General features: G+C 47.7%; 1 protein-coding gene across 5 annotated transcripts in view; it reads right to left on the reverse strand.

Annotated features, from left to right (window-relative positions):
• CASP7 (caspase 7) overlaps positions 1-18,543 on the reverse strand; it is a 32,441-nt gene extending 13,898 nt beyond the window's left edge. The window contains exons 1-2 of one of the 5 annotated variants that reach the window (XM_044750532.2): positions 18,400-18,543; positions 11,873-11,982 (exon numbers count right to left, since the gene is read on the reverse strand). In XM_044750532.2, coding sequence (XP_044606467.1) covers positions 11,873-11,982 — 110 coding nt within the window. In that variant the 5' untranslated portion in view covers positions 18,400-18,543. Of the gene's footprint in view, positions 1-2,874; positions 3,083-11,872; positions 11,983-17,610; positions 17,982-18,399 lie in introns of those variants that run through there. The other 4 variants (XM_014867838.3, XM_044750522.2, XM_044750530.2 and 1 more) reach the window with 4 other exon arrangements.
• Positions 18,544-18,856: the final 313 nt, after the last annotated feature.

The raw sequence follows: 18,856 nt of genomic DNA on the forward strand, positions 1-18,856 counted from the left end.
TCTAAAGATTACTGGGTTCATAAATTTTTGTGCTAACTATTGAAAGAGCTCCCTAGACACCCCGTTTTTTCGGTTTCCACTGTGGTTTTACCCCTCTCCCTAGCCTTTGAAACTTCTTCCTCCTCTATGTGGCATAACAACAGTAAATACAGTCATCATACGGACCACTTTTTGGAATACTTACCGCTTTATATATATGATCTGGTGTAATCTTTACAGCTCTGTGAGGCATTAATCTCATTTCATAGAGAAAGATTACATTAGCTTTTCCAGGATCACAAGGCCAGACAGTGGTAGAGCCCAGGTTTATTCGGAGGCCCAACACCAAGTCCCCTAGGCCACTGTTTCTGACCTCTGTTAAAATTCAGAGTCCTAGGCCTCGCCCAGATCAAGAGAACCAGAGACTTGGGCCAGGCCTGGGCATCTTCCTGGAGATGTTCACACCCTCTGAACTTCCAGGGCCTCGGCACTGCCCTGTCTGTCCACTGCATGGGCCTCCTGGCTCTGGCCTTTCATTGCTGTCTCTGCTCTTGTTTCAAGCCCCTCAGCTACTTCCAGAACCCAAGGAAGCAGAGGTCCCTGCCCAGCCGTTTGTACTCCCGGGCGGGGTAGACAACACCAGCTCGCCCTACCCCTATCACACACCACCCTCCAAGGGCACGGCCTCTGGGGCTCTGGGCCAGGTCGAGCAAGATGTGCCTCGGGAAGCAGGGACTTGTCGTGGAAGGCGCCCGGCAGGAGCAGCGCGGGTGTATTTAGGCTCATGTGTGAGATTTATGACTCTCCATGAAACCTGCAAGGTCTCCCAGAGGTGACAGTCGAGCTGAACATTAAACTGAAATTACTTTAACAACACAACCAAAATGCTTCCAGAAACGCCACTCCGCCTGCAATGTCGTCCTTATTCTCCCTTGTTTGCACAACATTGAGTGAGTCCCCAGCACAGCCTTGGTGGAGCAGTATCTCACTGTCAGCACAGCCAGGGGAGGGAAGCTTGGCCATCCCAGCGCTAGCAGCTCATAAAGAGTTACTGTCTGTTTGGAAATCAATTGCCCAAGCCAAGCAGATCATCAGATAAACAAGTGCTATTGGACAGAAGCAAGGGCCTCAAGGGCTCCAAAGAGATTGTGCTAATTAATTAGCCGACCGCAGAAAGAGGGCAACAGTCCACAGCTCAGCACAGCAGGTTCTCCCAGGCGTGGGGGCTGGGGCGGGGACGAGGAGGGTAATAAGAAGCTTTCAATGATCTAGGTTAGAAACTTCTTCAGCTGGCAATCATCCCCCAGGGATAAGATCTTCCAAAAGCGGCCATTCTTGTCCCAAGTTCATATGGCCTTTTTGTGGGAAGTGCTGGAACATGTGAGACCTGCTGTGACACAGACCCCAACGGGGTGGGTGCGCTGAGTTTCTTTCAAGTCCAGATCAACGATAACCAGCCTTCTTCTGAGTCTGACACACGGTCTAAACAGTGAAGGAACCACTTCTGACAGTCCCTAAGGCACCAGGAACAAGAATAATTAATATCTCTAGAGTATTTTATGCTTTACAGAGTGTGTTAATAATCATTATCTCATTTTTTCTGCAAAGTACAGAGGAGAGGCATGGGAAGACAGAGCCCATAAAAGCTGGCCGGGGTATTTTTTCAGCCAGATTCTATCACTTCCCCTTCTAGCCGCCCTGCCCCTCTTTTTTCCCCTCCCTTTGCTAATTCTCTGTTGATAAACTTAGTCTTTATCTTGACTTTTTTATATTCTGAAGACTTTGGCCAAGATTACTATGCTAGGAAGAAACACAGGATTCTTGTTATGGAAGCTGCTGTTACGTGCAAAGCTCATGATAAACCAGACCAGTGAATTGAAAGTTCTAAATCCTCTTAAAAGCTCATGTGTTCTACAATTGGCTGAAGATTTTACAAAATAAATCTGGCCACGAAGTCATTGTGCTTAGGGCCAGACAAGCAAGATACAAGCAACCATGACAACAGCCTGGTAGAATGACTCAGTGCACGTAAGCGTGCGCTAAAATGCAAGAGGCAGTTAATTTATAGAAGCAGGTTGATGACAATGCTTCCTAACCATCCCGTTTCTTGGTGTATTTCATCACCCATGTGGGCAAGTACCATTATCTTCACTTCCCACATGCATTCGGATAAGCTCAAATCTCTGCCAGGAACAGATAATGCCAGCATCAATTATCAGGAAGGAACTAGATTATCTGAACTTCTTAGGTAGAAAGCCATTTTTTGGAACACCAAACTTCACAGTGTAAGGCCAACTGTGTCATTTCAACAAAGTCAAGAGGCAAAAAATTACAACCACGGTTACTTATATAAAAAGACCTCCTTGAAGAACCCACGGCAACTCGTACCAGAAAACATTATAGGATAAAAATACTCTGCCTACTTCACAAAGAAGTGAAAAACCTCAGAAAGTCCACGCTGAATTTTTACCATCCACTCTGGGTGCAAGTATAATTTTCCCCATCACCAGAGTGGATAAATACAGGTTTCATCCTCTTACAGATCCCCCAGGCTACTCGAAATGTGAATTATACCTTTCTATATTTGGAAGGGAATCTAAGCATGCAAACCCACTCTTATTTATTTTCTAAAGCGTCTCCATGAATAGGATTCCCAGTAGCTTCATCTATTTGCAGACATTCATCAGCATGAAAGTAAACACACCACCAGGCACACAGTTCCCCCCGGCTGTTTCATTCGGAATTAGAGCTCTGGTTTTCGTAGCGGCTTTGTCTAAATATTTTGGGGATGATTCATTCATGGTTTCAATGTTTCAACAGAGGGCATCCCCAACAGTCCTGACATACCAAGGCACAGAGCAGAACAGAGAGGAAAAGAAAGAGTGAAGGCGGTACCTCATGTCTCCATCCGAAAGCGCCCCCCTCTGCATCAGAACCAGGCTTTGCTCTGCGACCACGGGCAGTGAGTTTCCTTCTTCTCTGTAATAATAAAAACTCAACATGCTCGGGGTTCAGCAGGGCCAGAAGACTGGCACAGCCCGCCCAGCCTGGCCTGGAGGCCTGTGACTGAATCAGCAGTGAGCTGCACGCTGGAGTTTTCCATAGGACCATTCACAGTGGGCTGGGAAAGTCACACTGGCCTCTCCCTTCTCTGCTGACTGGCAAAAATGACCAGGCGCCACCCTGCTGAGCCTCCCCACCCCGGGACAGCTCCCTGGGGAAAAAGAGACTTTCTAGAAGCATGGAGTCCAAAGGAAAAAAAACCCCAATTTCCATAAAGATGCATCTTTAAGAGGCACAACTGGAAACAAACAGTAGGGAAAGGCAAGCAAGAGGCTGAACATCAAGAGAATAAAATGCAACCCAGCTGTTAAAGTCATGAGCATGCAGATGCAGGCGGCCCACCGAAGGGCCAAACAGCACACGGCGGAATTGCAAAATATGTAAAATTATATGTAAGTAAATGAACAAAAACAGGAAGTGAGTTTATGGTGAATCAAAGAGCTCAAATTCATTGGGTTATTTTTTTCCTTATAAAGGTACTCAAGGTAGTGATACAAATTATAAAGGACTACAGAGGCATACCACATACCATAATTTTCAAATGACGCACATAAACGTTTTTCAATGGTCCTGAATAAAGTGAACGATCCAGGAGTTGCTACACTTTCCCATCTCACCCTCCCAACGCAATGAGGAAAACGTGAACACGTAAAAACAGAAACACCTGTTAAGCAAACGGCTCAGCAATGCTTTTCTCCATTTCCTGGTTCAAGGTCCTGGTTAAGGAAAGGTGTGAAGCTCATGAGGTGGAGTTATAACAACTGCCACCCTGGGCAAACCTCCTAGTCATCTGCCATCCTCAGGTCTGTGAACAAGAGAGAAAACTGGCTTTGTACGTTTTTCCCTGAAACTCAGTTTGCAAAAATACACTTACATCGGGAAACAAAGTCAGTTTAAAATAGGCCAGGGAGAAGAGGCTTCCTTTCCCCGAAGGCTCAACCTCCACATTTCCCTCCTCCCCCAAAAGGAGGAACAGAGAGACCTCTGATAACAAAAACGGACAAGAGACTTCATCTTCTTCACTTTCAGCAGTAAAGGAACTCACCAGAACAGGTGCGAGCCAGACCAAAAACCACAAGCTCCAGCAAGCTCGGGGTTTGAACAACACCATACTGCATATTTCTTCCTTGTGACCGCGGGTTCCCTTGAGAAGCAACAGGTCTTATTCTCATAGTCCTTTTCTATTACTATGCTTTATTTTTCTACACTAATAGTGCTTTAAAATTTATACTGCTATGAAAACCTGTTCATTTATCTCCCTTCCTCACTTTTTCTTTTTAACCTTAGAGTTTATTTTTTCCCCTCTAGAAAAGCTATGCCCGAACATAACTGGAGGTATCCTACACATGTAGAAGCTACAGCTTCAAAGTTTCTAGAAGGTCCTGTGACTGTTTTAGAGATCTGGCTCACTGCCCCTGACAGGTACACCTGGCCCTATGAATCAGAAAGTCCATCCCCAGCCCTGTTGGAACGCTGTCCATATGCCACCCCTCAGCTGAAAGCGAAGCAGAAAGGGAGCAGTTTCAACGAAGAATTAAATTTGCTGACCCGCTTGGTGGAAGGAAAAAAACCATTCTGCTGGATTAATGTGGTTTTAACAACTTGATGCCACTGCAGCTGTAGGTGGCACCTGATGTAAAGTGGAGAGCACTGGACCCCAAGTTACACCTGGGTCTTGGTCCTGGTCTTGAAGGGTGACTACAGGTAGAGAACTTTGCCTCTCTGGTCTTAGTTTCCTAGATCATTATAGAAGGGAATTGAATAAATTACCTTTTAAGGAGTCTTCTAGTTTTAACATACGATTCTATGATTTCTTCCTCATCAGGTAATTCAGCAAGCTGACAGTTACTTTATTTAATTCTCACAACAATCCAGTGGATAGGTATTCATATCCTCACTTTACAGATGAGGAAACTGAGGCTGAGAAAGGTCAAAGGACTTGCTACAGTCCCTCAACTAGTGAGTGGGAGGCAGGACCAGGATCTGAACCTGGGTTGTCCAACCCCACTCCACCACTGCTGCTAAGTGGTAGCATTGTGGCTGCAAATACAGCACTCAATCTTTATTACTCTTTATACACAAATTTGGGAGGCAGGCATTCAGCATTCTGGAGTCTGAATTCAAAGGCCTCCTTTATTGAAAAGTAAATTCCCTGGGTATGTTTTAATGTTCCTTTCCTCGTAGGGTGCCCAGACCTGCCTCTTTCAATCAATGGGTGTGACCGAATGGCTTCTGCCTAATTTGGAACGTGTTCTTTGGAATGAGTTACAGTCTGCTTTCTTTGTTCTTTTCTCCAAGTCCAAAGCATTGCTTCTTCTGAAATACTTTTTTCGTCCTCTCCAAATGAAAAGGCAGGCCACCTGGATCTTTCTTAAAATTACACAAATAAGACATGTTTTTTATAGAGACGTTTACATATAACCTCTACTGGTGGAGAAACCCAAGTTGCAGTCCAGGAGAAAGAATTCTAACCAAGTGGCCTTTATTAAACCCACTCCAGGAGGACAAAGGTTGGAATACAGAGATGACACAGAGGAGAAAGCTGTGTGATCTGAGCTAGGGCCTCGAAAATAGGGAGTTTATCAAGTTTTGAAAAGGAGCCTTTTCTCCCGCCCTCTTGACTCGGGAACTAAATGGATACATGAACCCCTCAGTGGGGACACCCTAGGCTCCACCACGGCCCTGGGGAAACCTGAGAGGGTGTGAAATCTGTGTGCCACTTTGAGTGTTATTTCCTTTGATACTGACCTCGAGCGGAGCTCAGATAGGAGCCTGATTTCCGACACATTCTTGGGAAAGGACATCTTCCAGGCTGCCGGGCAGGCTTGGTCTTATACCTACAGTGGCTCCCAGTGGTGCCACCAGGACCAAACTCACCTGGTCCAAGGGCCTCCACCCACTTCCCAGAACCTGTGCAGCATGGCCTGGCCATCATTCCCACGTGGCCCTGGCAGGCAGCTCTCCCAGGCCCCTGATGACTTCCCTGCCTTTTCTCTGACACCTCAAGTCCCAACTCCTCCTGCAGCCCTCCCTCAGCCTTTCTCTCCCCAGCCTCCCACAGCTCCTAGAACTCTACAACTCAGCAGTTAGTTATTTTATGTTCTTAGCTATTTTCTGTAGTGGTGCCTAGACATTTAACAAGAACTTGAGTTTATATGCAGGGCAGGAACCACATCACATCGTTAACTTGGACGGCAGGTAACCTGTGCTGGGTGCCAGGGTTACTTCAACATTAGGAGGGCTCCTTCTTCAAGTTCACAGATGACACTTGGCCTTGCTCTGTAAATGAAGGCTCATAATGAACGCAGACCGTGCACATACTTATTTCTTCTAGGTCATCTTTTTCAAAGTCCAAACACTACTAATTTTAAATTTAATATATTGAATATTTTTCCTTTGTGGTTTTCTGTGTTTTCCAAATCTTCTTCAATCATCAGAAAATTAGAAAACATTTTAATAAATGTTTGTTTTCTAAGAAAAGTAAGTTCAGGAACAGTCTAGATTATTCAGGACCCAATGGAATGGAAATAAAACAATGCCGTCCTGCCACCTAGTGGCAGTGAGACAAAAAAGCCAAGACAAGCCTGAGGGCTTGGAACTACCTAGGAATCCTACCTAGGAGTCCTACCCAGGCTTCTAGGGGGAAGGGAGGCTTCTTTCTGTTTCCCAGAATCCTTGAGGTCTCCAGGGGAGGGTGGGTGTCCTCAAATAGAGAGGGGAGGGAGTGCTACTGCCTCACCTCACAGCAATCCTAACAGCTCGGAGATGGGAGCTGGGGATGTGACGGGAGGGGGGCGGTGCCCGCCATCAGCTGCGGGGAACACCCGGTGGAGCCAGCGATAACCAAACTCGCTCTTTGAGTCAAATCTCGATGTTCTGAATTGCATTTAGTCTCATCCCACCATATATGAAGTCCCGACCTCATCCACATTTCTCATGAGGTCTAGCTCAGAAAAGTCAAGGCAGCAGGAATGTCCAGGGGAACAAGGAAAGGTGGCACATGCTGGTGCCATAGTGTCATTATGACAATAGAAATGTCAATGTCATTACCCGTTTTTCTAGCAAGAGGGCTCAGAGGTTCCTAGACGACTTCAACTATTCCCTGTGGGCCAGGTGCCACTTTCCTCATCGTCTCTCCCTTCTTCAGCTTCTCCTTCCTCTTGGTCACAAAGTCCTGTTGCTGTTCCCTCCCAGGCACCTCTCGAGTTCGGCTTCTCCCTCCCCCTGCCCCCACCCCACTCCCATCTAAACCATCCACTCTTGCCTGGAGATGCGAACCAGCCTCCTAACTTACCTCCCCTCCCACGAAGCCCCTCTCGGTGCATTCTCCTCCACACTGCAGCTCCGTGTTCTAGTATTTTTTTTGTAGGTATAATCGATCAAGTCACTCTATCTCTTAAACCCTTTAATAACTTCCCTGTCCTTAGGATTGATTCCAAATCCTTAATGGGACCTGCAGACGAGCCCTTCTAAAATGTGGCCACTGCCCATTCACCCCCTTCTCCTCTCCTGCCATCCCTCCACATCCATACTCCTGCCAGCTAGAATGATCCCGGACCTCATGCAGCCGTCCCCTCCAGCAGCCTTCTATCTCCCCATCAAGTCTCAGCACACACACCACGGCTCCAGGGGGCCTTCTTTGACCCCCAAGACCAGACAGGGTGCTCTTTTAAATTTTTCTCCCCCAGCGCCATCACATCTCAATTATTCATTCCATGTCTGCCTCCCCTACAGGAATGTGTCTGAGGCAGGGGCCCTGTTGACCTTGTTCCCTGGCTCCAGCCCTAGGGCCAGACACAGAACCTGGTACATAAAGGTGGCAACAAAGTCGTGTTTGAGAGCTCAGTCTGACAGGCAAGTGAACACAGGTTCAAATCCTGGCTCCACCACGACGTGGTGCGAGGGACTTAACTTCCCTCTGTTGCCCCATGAACAGTTAATGAATGAACGAAATAAGGAATCAGAGACCCAAAATGGCATCCCAAGGGGTTAATTTTAAAGCCAGTGACACTTACCAGATGAAAGAATCTTCCATCTTACTGTAAAAAAATGGAAGGAAAAATCTAAGCTTTAAGGGTACATCACCAATCCTGACTGAATTTTATTCGAGTTGACCACCTCCTTGGGAGGCGGCCAGGGTATCATCCACTACCTGGGTGGGAGTCAGAGGCTTAGCGAAGGTAAAGTAAGCAACTAACATTTCAGAGCCTGGAAGAATAAGACATTAAACCGTCATTTATGGCAGCTCGATATGGCTTAATAATTCAACAACCATGTCTTACAATTCATACAACTTAAATAAGCAGTTCAGAAAATGGAATTTAATTTAAATATTTTGCAAGGATACTGAGTTTCTTTTGATAATATGAGCCTGATGTCGGCATCAGCCATGCTATAGAAAAGGTAAAGTGCACCAGAACAGAGAAGACTATTCAGGCTTATCTACCTTTCCAAAGGACTTACGGGGGTGAAAAACCCCACATCTCAGACCACATCTATTTTTGCAAAATGATGGGTCTTTAAGGCAGAGGTCTTCAAACAGGGTATCTGAAGGCTTTCCAAGGGGTGCAGACACAGACGGTTTTAAGGGAATGACTGACCAGATCCTCAACTTCTATTTGTATTTCTCCCAAAACTGGCCTGCCTGAGTACCACCTCCCCTCCCCCAGTCTCCCGTCTCCCACTATGTAACAGAAGGACAGACTTCTCATCCACCCCGAACCTCCACATCATCTAACAAAGGGACAAGTCAAATATCAGGATCTCTAAGCCTCCTTGAATCAGGCACTGGGGTGGGGCTTCCTCCTTACACAAGAGTCTGATAAGGGTGAACGATGGCATTAGAAATGGGGCGATTTGGGGCCACAAGGTGCTGTTCCAAATTCATTATATATTGAAAAAAATATATAGTAAAATGGAGTGGGTATGATGTGGCTCTTGCATAATGACTTTGCCTCCTTTGCCCCTTGATTGTTATCCCCAAAGACGCTATCACGTCTGAGTTAGAGTCCCATGGGAGCAAAGAAACCTTCTCCTTCTCCCTCCCCATCCTACATCCACCCATCTGTCCATCCCTCCGTCCGTCCATCCATCCATTCATCCGTCCATCCATCCATCCACCCATCCTTCGAAGAATCAGAATTCAGAAACAAGATGGTTGTCCCAGAGACGCCTCATAACACATCGATTGAACTGAAAAACGGTATCAGACCTTTCTCATCGAAAGCAAGTCCAGTGTGGCTGATGATCTGACAAGGCCTGGCTTTGTCAACTAGAACACACAGCAGACGTTTTCCACAAATGAACGACCTACATCCGCAGTTCCAAGGTCTTAACAAACAGATATTTTAAAAAGCATATAGTTTAAAAGCATTTTACCAAAAGAAGGATGTGGACAAATTGTTTATTAACATTGTTTTAATTATCTTATCTCTGCTGGAGTATTTTGGGTTAAACAAGTTGCCTCTAAGTAAAAAGAGGAACAGATTTAATCAACAGTTGAGAAGTTTTGATAAAGTTTTTTTCTGGTGTACTTCCCAGAAACTGAAAAAACAAACGTCTCTAAAGGCTGCATAACAATTCCTTTTGTATGTCAGGTAATTTCCAATTCTTTATTTTCAATAAAATTGAAGAAGGACCTAAGTGAGTTGACATTTTTGGCACAGATCTACGGAAGAAATTCAAAGAACTAAGTGACATTATTATAACAAAACTCCTGCCATCCCATGTATTTATTCATGGTTTCTTAGCACTTCTATCTCTAAAAATGACAATATAGGAAAAAGAGGTGATACTGAATTCTTTCTTATTCTAGCAATAACTATTATTTGTCCATTTATTCACAAACTTTTTAAAAGCCCAGCCAGTCCATTATAAGTTGCAATTTCAATCTAACAATTATTTTGATGAATAACAATTTACTAGTACTAATGGTTTATCAATATTTATTTGTTTGGATCAACTGTGAGTTAACAATGGCTGAAACAGTAACTAACCTAGGAGAACCTAATAGTAACTTAGAATAGGGGAAATTTCTTTTAATACTCATGATACCTGGAAAAATGTCTTAAAATTTATGCTATGTATATATGCATACATATATATGTTACAGAGATGTCTAATGAGGTGATCAATAAAAGACTTTCACGCAATTAAATCTATTACATCAGAATAAAATGTTATGGGGGAAATAGAATGGAAAAAAATGAGTTCGGGGGAAAAAGAAACAATACAAAAATTCTAGCTGTTAAAGGAGAACTTGTTTATGTACATTTTTAACGGATGACAGTGGTTATAAGATTACTGTGAGTTTAGATTCCACTGGATACATTTAAAGAGATGATTTTTAAATGTCCATATTTACAACACACCATTCATTTTCATAATTTCCAGGAAGGACACAAAGAGGCTTTGCTAAGACATGAAATGACTATTACACAATTCCTGTTTCTGTTTCACTTAGAGGCAACCTGCTTACTGCTTAACCTAAATACTCAGAGAGCTGGGAAAACGGAAATGTTACTACATCCTGTGCAACTATTTATGTCTCCTTAAAATGTACAAGGGGTGTCGTTTTACACTCTTTGGGGAGTATGTGAGTAGAACCATTTGAAGGCCACTGCGCTAAAGGGCTCGCACTGGGGAATGGAGTAGCCTGGATCGACTGACCTCATGGTATTGAAAAGTTTTTAGGAATTGGAGCTGTATTTTCTGGTCATTTCATTGGGTATTCTCGACTCCAAATGGCAACCCATGCCAACAGAATGAGAGTCCAGGATGTTGGGGTCCCACTTATCCAAGTTTTGTTTGGGATGCTACGACCCAAGGCCCTCTCTGGGATGTTGCAGGGAGCCAGGCTGCCCTCATCACCCACTCCTCCCCTCCTGAGCACTACCGGGGAGCACTCCCTAACCTCAACCTTTCTCCCCTTCACTGTCCCTCCCAGGTGGGGCTTGGCTTGGGAGATCCAAGAAGTCTGATGCTTCTGACCCACGGACCGCTCCTGCCTCTTGCCAGGAAGCCCCACTGACTGCCCCTCCACAACCAAGGTTAAGGGGAGACGGGGAGCTCCTCCACATCCTGGCAGCCCTACTTTTACATGGAAAGCACAGCAGAGCAGTTAACTGAGTGGCACTGGTACCGCTAGGTTCTAATCTCAGCTCCACCGTTTATTAACAATCATCAGAAAGGCAAGCTATTAGACCTCTTAGAGCCTCAGTTTCTCTACCTATTAAATAGCGATAAGAATGGAACCATCTCCTGGGATTATGAGGACTACTTGCAATACTGAGCTGGCATCCAAGAGTTTAATAAATGAAACTATTATTATTAAATGTAAAATTTAGAGTTTTAAAAGCGAACACAAGAAAAGGTGGGACTCAGTAGACAAGATGCCCCCTCCTTCAATGGAGTGCCACCCCAAACCTCCCATCCCATAGCCCCCAGATTCTGCCTTTCAGCAGAACCTGGTTCCAACTGGCAGCAGCAGCCCACACTCTGCCCCAAGGATGCCGGATGCAAATCACCTCAGACAAACGAGGACAGCCTCTCACTCCTGGGCAGCTGCCACCGAGACGCCCAGCTGCTGAGTAAGAGACCCCCGTAGCTTGGTTTCCCACACACCTGGGCTTGCCCCAGGGACAAGGGAGTACACACAGGGCCCCTATTGTTGTCACATACAGCTGGCAGGATTCTGTGCAAATCGCCTACACACAGCATAGACCTCCTTCTCAGAGTGTCCCTCTCCCCCTGGGTGGGTGGAGATGGCAGAGCCACGGCAAGCTGAGGTGGCCCAGAGCCCCTCTTTAACCCAGCAAGGAAGGACCCTTACCTGAAGAGTGATGGGACAAAGGAGGACCGGTCTGGCTTAGCATCAACTGCATCTGTGCTTGTCGAATCCCCAGCTCCCTGCTCCACAACACAGTCTTGATCATCTGCCATCTGGAAGGAGAAAAACAAACCAGAAAATTGGTATCCATTGGTATCACTGGCCATGCGATATTTTTAAAGAACCCTCCTGAGGTGACATTTTTAATTAAGCCTGGAGATGAGCAGTCCTGCATATTTAGGCTGCAGGGCTACTGCACCAATTCAAATGCCCGAGTGCCAATTGTACTTCAGGCATTGGTCCAGAGACTGGGTACACAGCAGAGAAGAAAACCAAGTCCTTGTCCTAAGGGAGCTTCTAATCCAGCATTCACGGTTTTGTTCTGCTGCGTAAATAATGCATCAGAAATCTGTTCCCATTCAAAAACACAAGTAAAATCTTTCTGATGGTACCCAAAATGTTAATTTTTAAACTCTTTCCCAATTAGGAATCCCCAATTTGTGGGAGATTTAGAAGTCGAAGCATGGTATGGAGAATTAATTTATTTGATACAGACAGTGTTAAATGTTCACTGTGTATGAGAAGCTGCGGAAGATCCGTCAAGATGTGCGACAACAAGAAACTCCCCAAAGACTCCTGACAGGTTATGAGGTGCCCATCTTTTGCCTGGCACTGCTCAAACCCCATTCAAAAACAGCAGCAACCTGGGGTATAAAGCCTTCTTTCTCAGGGCAGGTCCCGTGGCCAAGTGGTTAAGTTCGAGCACTCTGCTTCAGCGGCCCAGGGTTTCGCTGGTTCAGATCCTGGGCACGGACGTGGTAGGGCTCCTCAGACCATGCTGAGGCAGCGTCCCACATGGCACAACCAGAGGCACTCACAACTAAAAATATACAACTACGTACTGGAGGGCTTTGAGGAGAAAAAGAAGGAAGAAAGAAAAAAGATCGGCAACAGATGTTAGCTCAGGTGCCAATCTAAAAAAAAAAAACTTTCTTTCTGTTTCCGATGACTCTACATGATTCTGCCAAAATAGATTTCCATCAAATTATTTTCCTGTTCAAGAATCTTCAAGAGATCCCTACAATATAAAAGTTCAAATCTAAACCCATCTCCTTGGATTCTAAGGCCCTTCGTTACCTAGCACTGAAGTTGACAAACTATGGCCCACCACTTGTTTTTGTAAATAAAGTTTTATTGGAATACAGCCATGCCTGTTCATTTATGTATCGTCTATGGCTGCTTTCTGCCACAACCAGAGTTGAGTCACTGTGACAGAGACCATATGGTTCGAAAAGCCTAAAATATCTACGACCTGGCCCTAACAAAAACAGGTGTGCCAATCCCTGATCCATGGTAGCCGCCAGCCAATAGGATCCCCCACTCACCCCACCTTACATAGTAAAAATAACAAGAACAGAAACTCACATTTATTATTTACTGTGCTAATTGTCTTGTAAGCACTACCTTATTTAACATTCCCCATCCTGCTGGTAGATCAGCCCTATGATGACTGCCTTTTGACAGACGAGGAAGCTGAGGCTGGAAAAGGTTACTACCTTGTCCCAGGCTAGGCAACTAGTAAACAGCAGGACTCAGTTCTGAAGCAAGCAACGAGCACTCCAGACCCCACCCCCCACCATCACACCATTCAGCCGTCCAGCATTCTTGGGCACACTATGCCATTTCAGGCTCCTTCAGGGCTCATGGTCCTCTCTTTCTGGAAGTCACCACCCACACGTTTGCTGGACATGCCATCTTTGCCCAGCTGGCTAATTTCTCAATCTTCAGATTTCAGTTGAAACGGCACCTCTGCAGAGCGGTCCTCCTTGAATACGTCTATTGCGCCAGCTCCCCTCTCCCCCATTCCCTTGACAGCCCTTGTATTTGTCTTGTTTATCTGCACTCTGCTTATGGCTTGGCTCAAACATGACAATGTAGGTTCACCATGACAGAGGCGCCTGGCACACAGAAGGTGCTTGTTAAATAAATATTAGCTGAATGCAAAGCTGGAAGAAACAAACGCCCAAGGGAAGAGAATTAGCTAGTCAGAAGTAGAGCCTGGAGCGGAGTTGTTTCTCCTAAATTAAGTCCTGTTTCCTTCCCTGTGAAGGGATTGGCTTTCAGGAACAAAGGGAAACCTCTTCACTCTCACTTCTGCTTGTGTCAACTCTGAGCAACGGCATGGGGCTGGCCACAGCTGGCAGGTGCAGGTCCGTATTCCTCTGAGGCTCAGCCCAGGGATGTTCTCACTCAGTTGGAAAACAAGAAGGCATCTCACAGAGCATATTGCGCCCCAGAGCACAAGTAATGACTTTCAGAGGTGTGGAGAAGGAGGAATCTGGCACAGGGAAGGGGTCCAAGATGGCAAAGTGCCAACCTAGTGGCCTTGAGCTCTGAGTGGCATTATCATGTCACCTTGCAGCTTACCTTAGGGCTGAGCTGGGCAGTGAGGCAAGAACCGAGAGGGACGGTCTCACACCAGATCTCTACAATGACCGTGAGAAGCCAGGTGGCTTCTTGTTGCTCAGCACTTCATGTCCCCTCCTCTGTTGCCACCAACACATTTCTGGTTGGGAGGCAGTTAGATTTTTCAGATTAGCACCCAAAGTGTTTCTCAAAAACAGAGATAACCCCTTCCCCGGGGGAGACAGTCATAAGTCCAGGCATGCAGAAACACTCCATAGTTTTTATTTCATTTCCTTTATATAGACTGAGTCACCTTTCAGCCTGGGTTGTGCATAGCTAACCACTGAAATATTTCTAAAATTAACAAGTTAGTTATGCAAAATCCACCAGAAAAAGACACTAACTTCAACATGTGGGGTTTAAGCCCTGAGCCTTTGCAAACACTAATCTTAAAGGCTGAATCTAGGATGTATGATGATAAAACAGTGTGACCATTGTTTTTTTTAAAAAAGGATGACCCTAAGCAAAACGGCCCCTAAGAAAGCTCAACATCTAATATTGTTGGGACTGCAGAGAACAATTCTGGAGGCTCCTCTTCATTTATTCAATGAATATTTACTGGAGCTCTAATGCACCAGGCTGTGTGCTAGGAGCCGGGGATACACCTGTGAGCTGGGGGTCTTGCCTTGTTGGGGGACAGGCGTTGACAAAAGGGCGGCACCAATGTCGAGCTCCAACTGTGGCAAGTGCCACAAGGATGAAGAATTTGTGGCCAAAGCAGGAGACCCCTGAGCCTCTGAGGAATTAGGGAAGGTTCTCAGGGGAGGAAATGTCTGACCTGAGATCAGAGAAGGGGAAGCAGAGAGGATGGGGCGGGGGGAGGCAGGCAGAGGGAAGTGCACATTTGCTAAATGTCTGACACGCTCCCTTCAAGGGAGGGGCGCAGCCTGAACTCTGCATCCTTCCTTTGGGCTCAGCTGCAGAGATGCAGAGTTCAGGCTGATTTCTATGGCTCAAGGGTGGGAGGCTTTCCAGAACTCTCCCTCCAAACACTAGGCCAGAAGGGTCTTCTGTTTGAAACCTCCAGCATCTGTCTGGGTTGATACCGTCTAGAAGGGCAGCAAGTGTCCCTTCCAACAGCCTGCCAGAGCATCTGTTGGAAACAAGTCCCGTGGCGGGACTTTACTCTTTTAAATCTGCAAGGCGAAACATTCAGTGCCTTTCTTATTCCTAGGAGGCTGAGCGTGACTTCTGGGTGAAATGAAGTTCATCCGGAACAAGGGTAGTGACCGAGGCGGGTGCCCGATCTTGGTCACATCATTTGAGTCAACCCAAGGCTTGGTGCTGACCCCTTATTTCCACTCATCCTCGCAGCACCCCAAGAAAATCCAGGCCTATCTCAGCTCTGCTGTCTTGCGGAGGGCACGTCCCACGTTACTTTCTGGTACTCGGCCCGTTCATGGGGCTCAGGCTGCAGAGTCCAGTCATTCAAGGGACATTGCTTACTCAATCGTTAAACGCGTCTACCGTCTCCTTAAATGAATTAATATAGGATACACATAGAGCATTAACAGTGCCAGGCCCTCTATGTAAGCACACTGTCAGTTATTATTACTACTATCCACTAGGACTCTGAGAGCTTATTTTAATCTTCCTTTTTTCTTCTCCAGTCACAGAAAAGTGCCAGGTACATAGTAGGCACTCAATTAATATTTCTTTACAAATGTTATAACTGAAATGTACTTATAATTTTTCCATCCTTCAGTGCCCTGAATAAACTGTGTACGTGGGACAGACAACAGAACAAAGCAGGAGGGCGGTGGAGAGCCCAGTCTCACCAACAGCAGATTTGGGCTTCAAGCAGCTCCTCCACCTATTAGCCAGGGGACCTTGAACTAAGTACTTAACTTCCCGAGCCTCAGTTTTCTCATCTGTAAAATGGGAAAACAATGATGCCTCAGTCACAGGCGGCTGAGGATGGCTGGAACAATGGGTGTAAAATGCTAAGCACAGGGCAGCACACTCTAAATGTTCAGTAAATACTCCCTACTGTCTCCCCTGTCTGCGGAACTCAAGACTAAGAAAACATTCAACTGTCAACCTTCACGGATATTTTAAAATCACATTCCTATGTTAAACAGCCTTTATGGAGACTGACAAAAAAAATTCCCTCAGTGATTATTTTTAAATATGTGTCATTGGTGACTGGCACACATCTGGTAGGAGATCACGTCGCAGCTCCTGCCTGAACTGTTTTTCCCATGAGGGGTGGGGATGGACTCATAGCAGTTGCTTCCCCTGAAAAGTGACATAATACAAACTGCATCCCCATCTCGCCCCAGTGAAGACATCTTCCTAAAAGGCTCAAAGAGAAGAAGCCCTGAGAACCTCCACCTCTCACCTCTAGCACCTGGAGAAGGTGGGGTTCGGCAGGGCATTCAAGGACTCCACTGTCATCTGATACAGCACTGCTAGGAGGCCGGAGCCTTTACTCTGTGTTCCAGAAGAAACTTCGGTTTCTTCAGAGAGGTTAAGTAACCCGCCCCAAACCACACAGCTAACAGGAGGAAGAGGTGGATTATGAACCTAGGCGGTGGCTGCCTATGGAGGATGAAGGTCAGGCTGTCTACCCTGAAGGAGGAAATAGCCTGTAAGTCAACAAGGGTTAGGGCAAATTTGAATACAAGGGTGAAAGGTGGCCAGGTCGCCTGCAGCCTGAGAGTCCTGCCTTTTTTCACTTTCTCAAGGGATCTTCAAGAACCTGCACAAGGTACCCCAACAATGATGACAGCAGCTCCCGCGTCGTAGGCCTTGACGGAGGCACTGCTAGGCACCTTAGTCACCTCCTTCTATCTTCGCAGCACCCATCAGCCTGGGATCACTGTATTCCCATTTAACAGATAGGCAGAGAGCGGGCCAATGCCCCACAGCTGACCAGCAGGGACGCGGGGACTGGAACCCAGGGCTGTCTGACACGGGAGCCCTGGCTGTTAGCCCTGCAAGATAACAGACCCCTCCTTCCCTTCTAAAGGCACCTCTCCTTCTCTTCCAAATCCCGAATAGTACCGACTGTCCCGAGCCAGTTGGCTAGGAGAGAAGAGAGGATAAGCTGAGCAAAGCAAGCGATGATGGGGGCGAGAACCCTCTCCCCAAAGTTTCAGCGCCAGCGGGCTGGGAAGCGCAGCCTCACCGGACCTGGCTCCCCGCACACCGCGCTCCCGGCAGCGGCCGAGCGGGAGGCCGGGCAGGATGGGCGGGAGGGAGGGGAAAGGAGGGAGGAAGCACGCCGCGGACGGGCGGCTGAAACGCCAGCGGAGTCGAGGCCCCCAAGTTACCGTTCCCACGGCGGCCGGACGGCCCGATGCTGCGACCGTCTCTGTCCCACCGCGGCTAGGGTCTGGGGCCACTAAAACGAAACCGAAAGTTAAAGCCCCAACGCTGCAAGGGGAGGAGTCGCCCGGGGCAGGACTGCATGCACCGCCCCTAGTTCGGGATGGTGCGCTCGCAAAGTTGGCCGCGCGCAAAACGTCCCGCGCCGCCGCGCCCACCGTCGCGGCAGAGCGCGCCCCGCAAAATTGCCTGCGCTCCGTGTCGCGTGCACGGTCCCCGGAGGGCGCCCTCTGCAAAGCTGGCTGCGAAATTGGCCGCTCGCAAAGTGCCCCGGGCCCCTGAGCGCATCGTCCTGGGAAAGCTCCCTTGGCAAAGTTGGCCGCGCGCACCGGAGAGCGTGCTGGGTAAAGTTTGCAGAGATCGATGGGATTTCCCCGCCGCGCTCACAGACCCCGCCACATTCTGCAGAAGTGGCAGCCCTCAAAGTGACCCGCAGAGCGCGCTCTGCAAACTTGCCGCACGCAGTGTCCTGTGCCACGCAAAACTTGAAGAGCGCGCCCTGCAGATTTCGCCGCGCTCAATGACGGGGCGCTTGTTTGAGCCCCCGGTTCCCCCCTCCCGCTGCTGCCCACAGTCTACACCTCGACTTGGCCCTGCGTGCCAGTTTCGGGACCTAGTTCCCATAGCCAGAAGGCTCTTCCCCAGCCAGACCCTGGACCCCAGTCTGTGCGGTTCGCCCCCAGGAGAGGTGGCGGGTAGGGAGGAGACTCGGCGCCCCCATCAGCTTGAGTTACCTTCTCCCAAGGCGGAGCCCCTCGGGCGCGCCCTGGGATCCGCTGTGGGCTTCCGGCCTCCCAGCGCTCGCTTCCACCGGCGGGCGCGCCTTCCTTCGCGCGAGGGCGGTAGGACGCTCGCGCATTCTTCTCACCGCGTAACACGCCCGCAGGTCTGGATGGGGCGAGAGAGTCGTTCGTGATGTTGAGCGCCCCCAGGTGTCAGTCACTGGGTATGTGGCCCGCAGTTAGTCGAATAGGGAGAGACCGTGCGCTTCCGCTGCTTCCACCTCTTACATCCCCACAACCCCCCAGCCCCACCCCACGCATCCATTTGACTTTCTTCACGCATGGGCCTCCAACCAAGGCCTCCGATGCCTTTCTCTCCAAGACTCGTCAGAGGAGCAGCTAATTAACTCAGTCCCACGGAGGTGTAAATATCTGAGAAGAAATTTCAGTTTTGTTCATACCAGAGATA

Source organism: Equus asinus, chromosome 2, assembly GCF_041296235.1.
Source record: "Equus asinus isolate D_3611 breed Donkey chromosome 2, EquAss-T2T_v2, whole genome shotgun sequence".
Classification (NCBI taxonomy): Eukaryota; Metazoa; Chordata; class Mammalia; order Perissodactyla; family Equidae; genus Equus; species Equus asinus.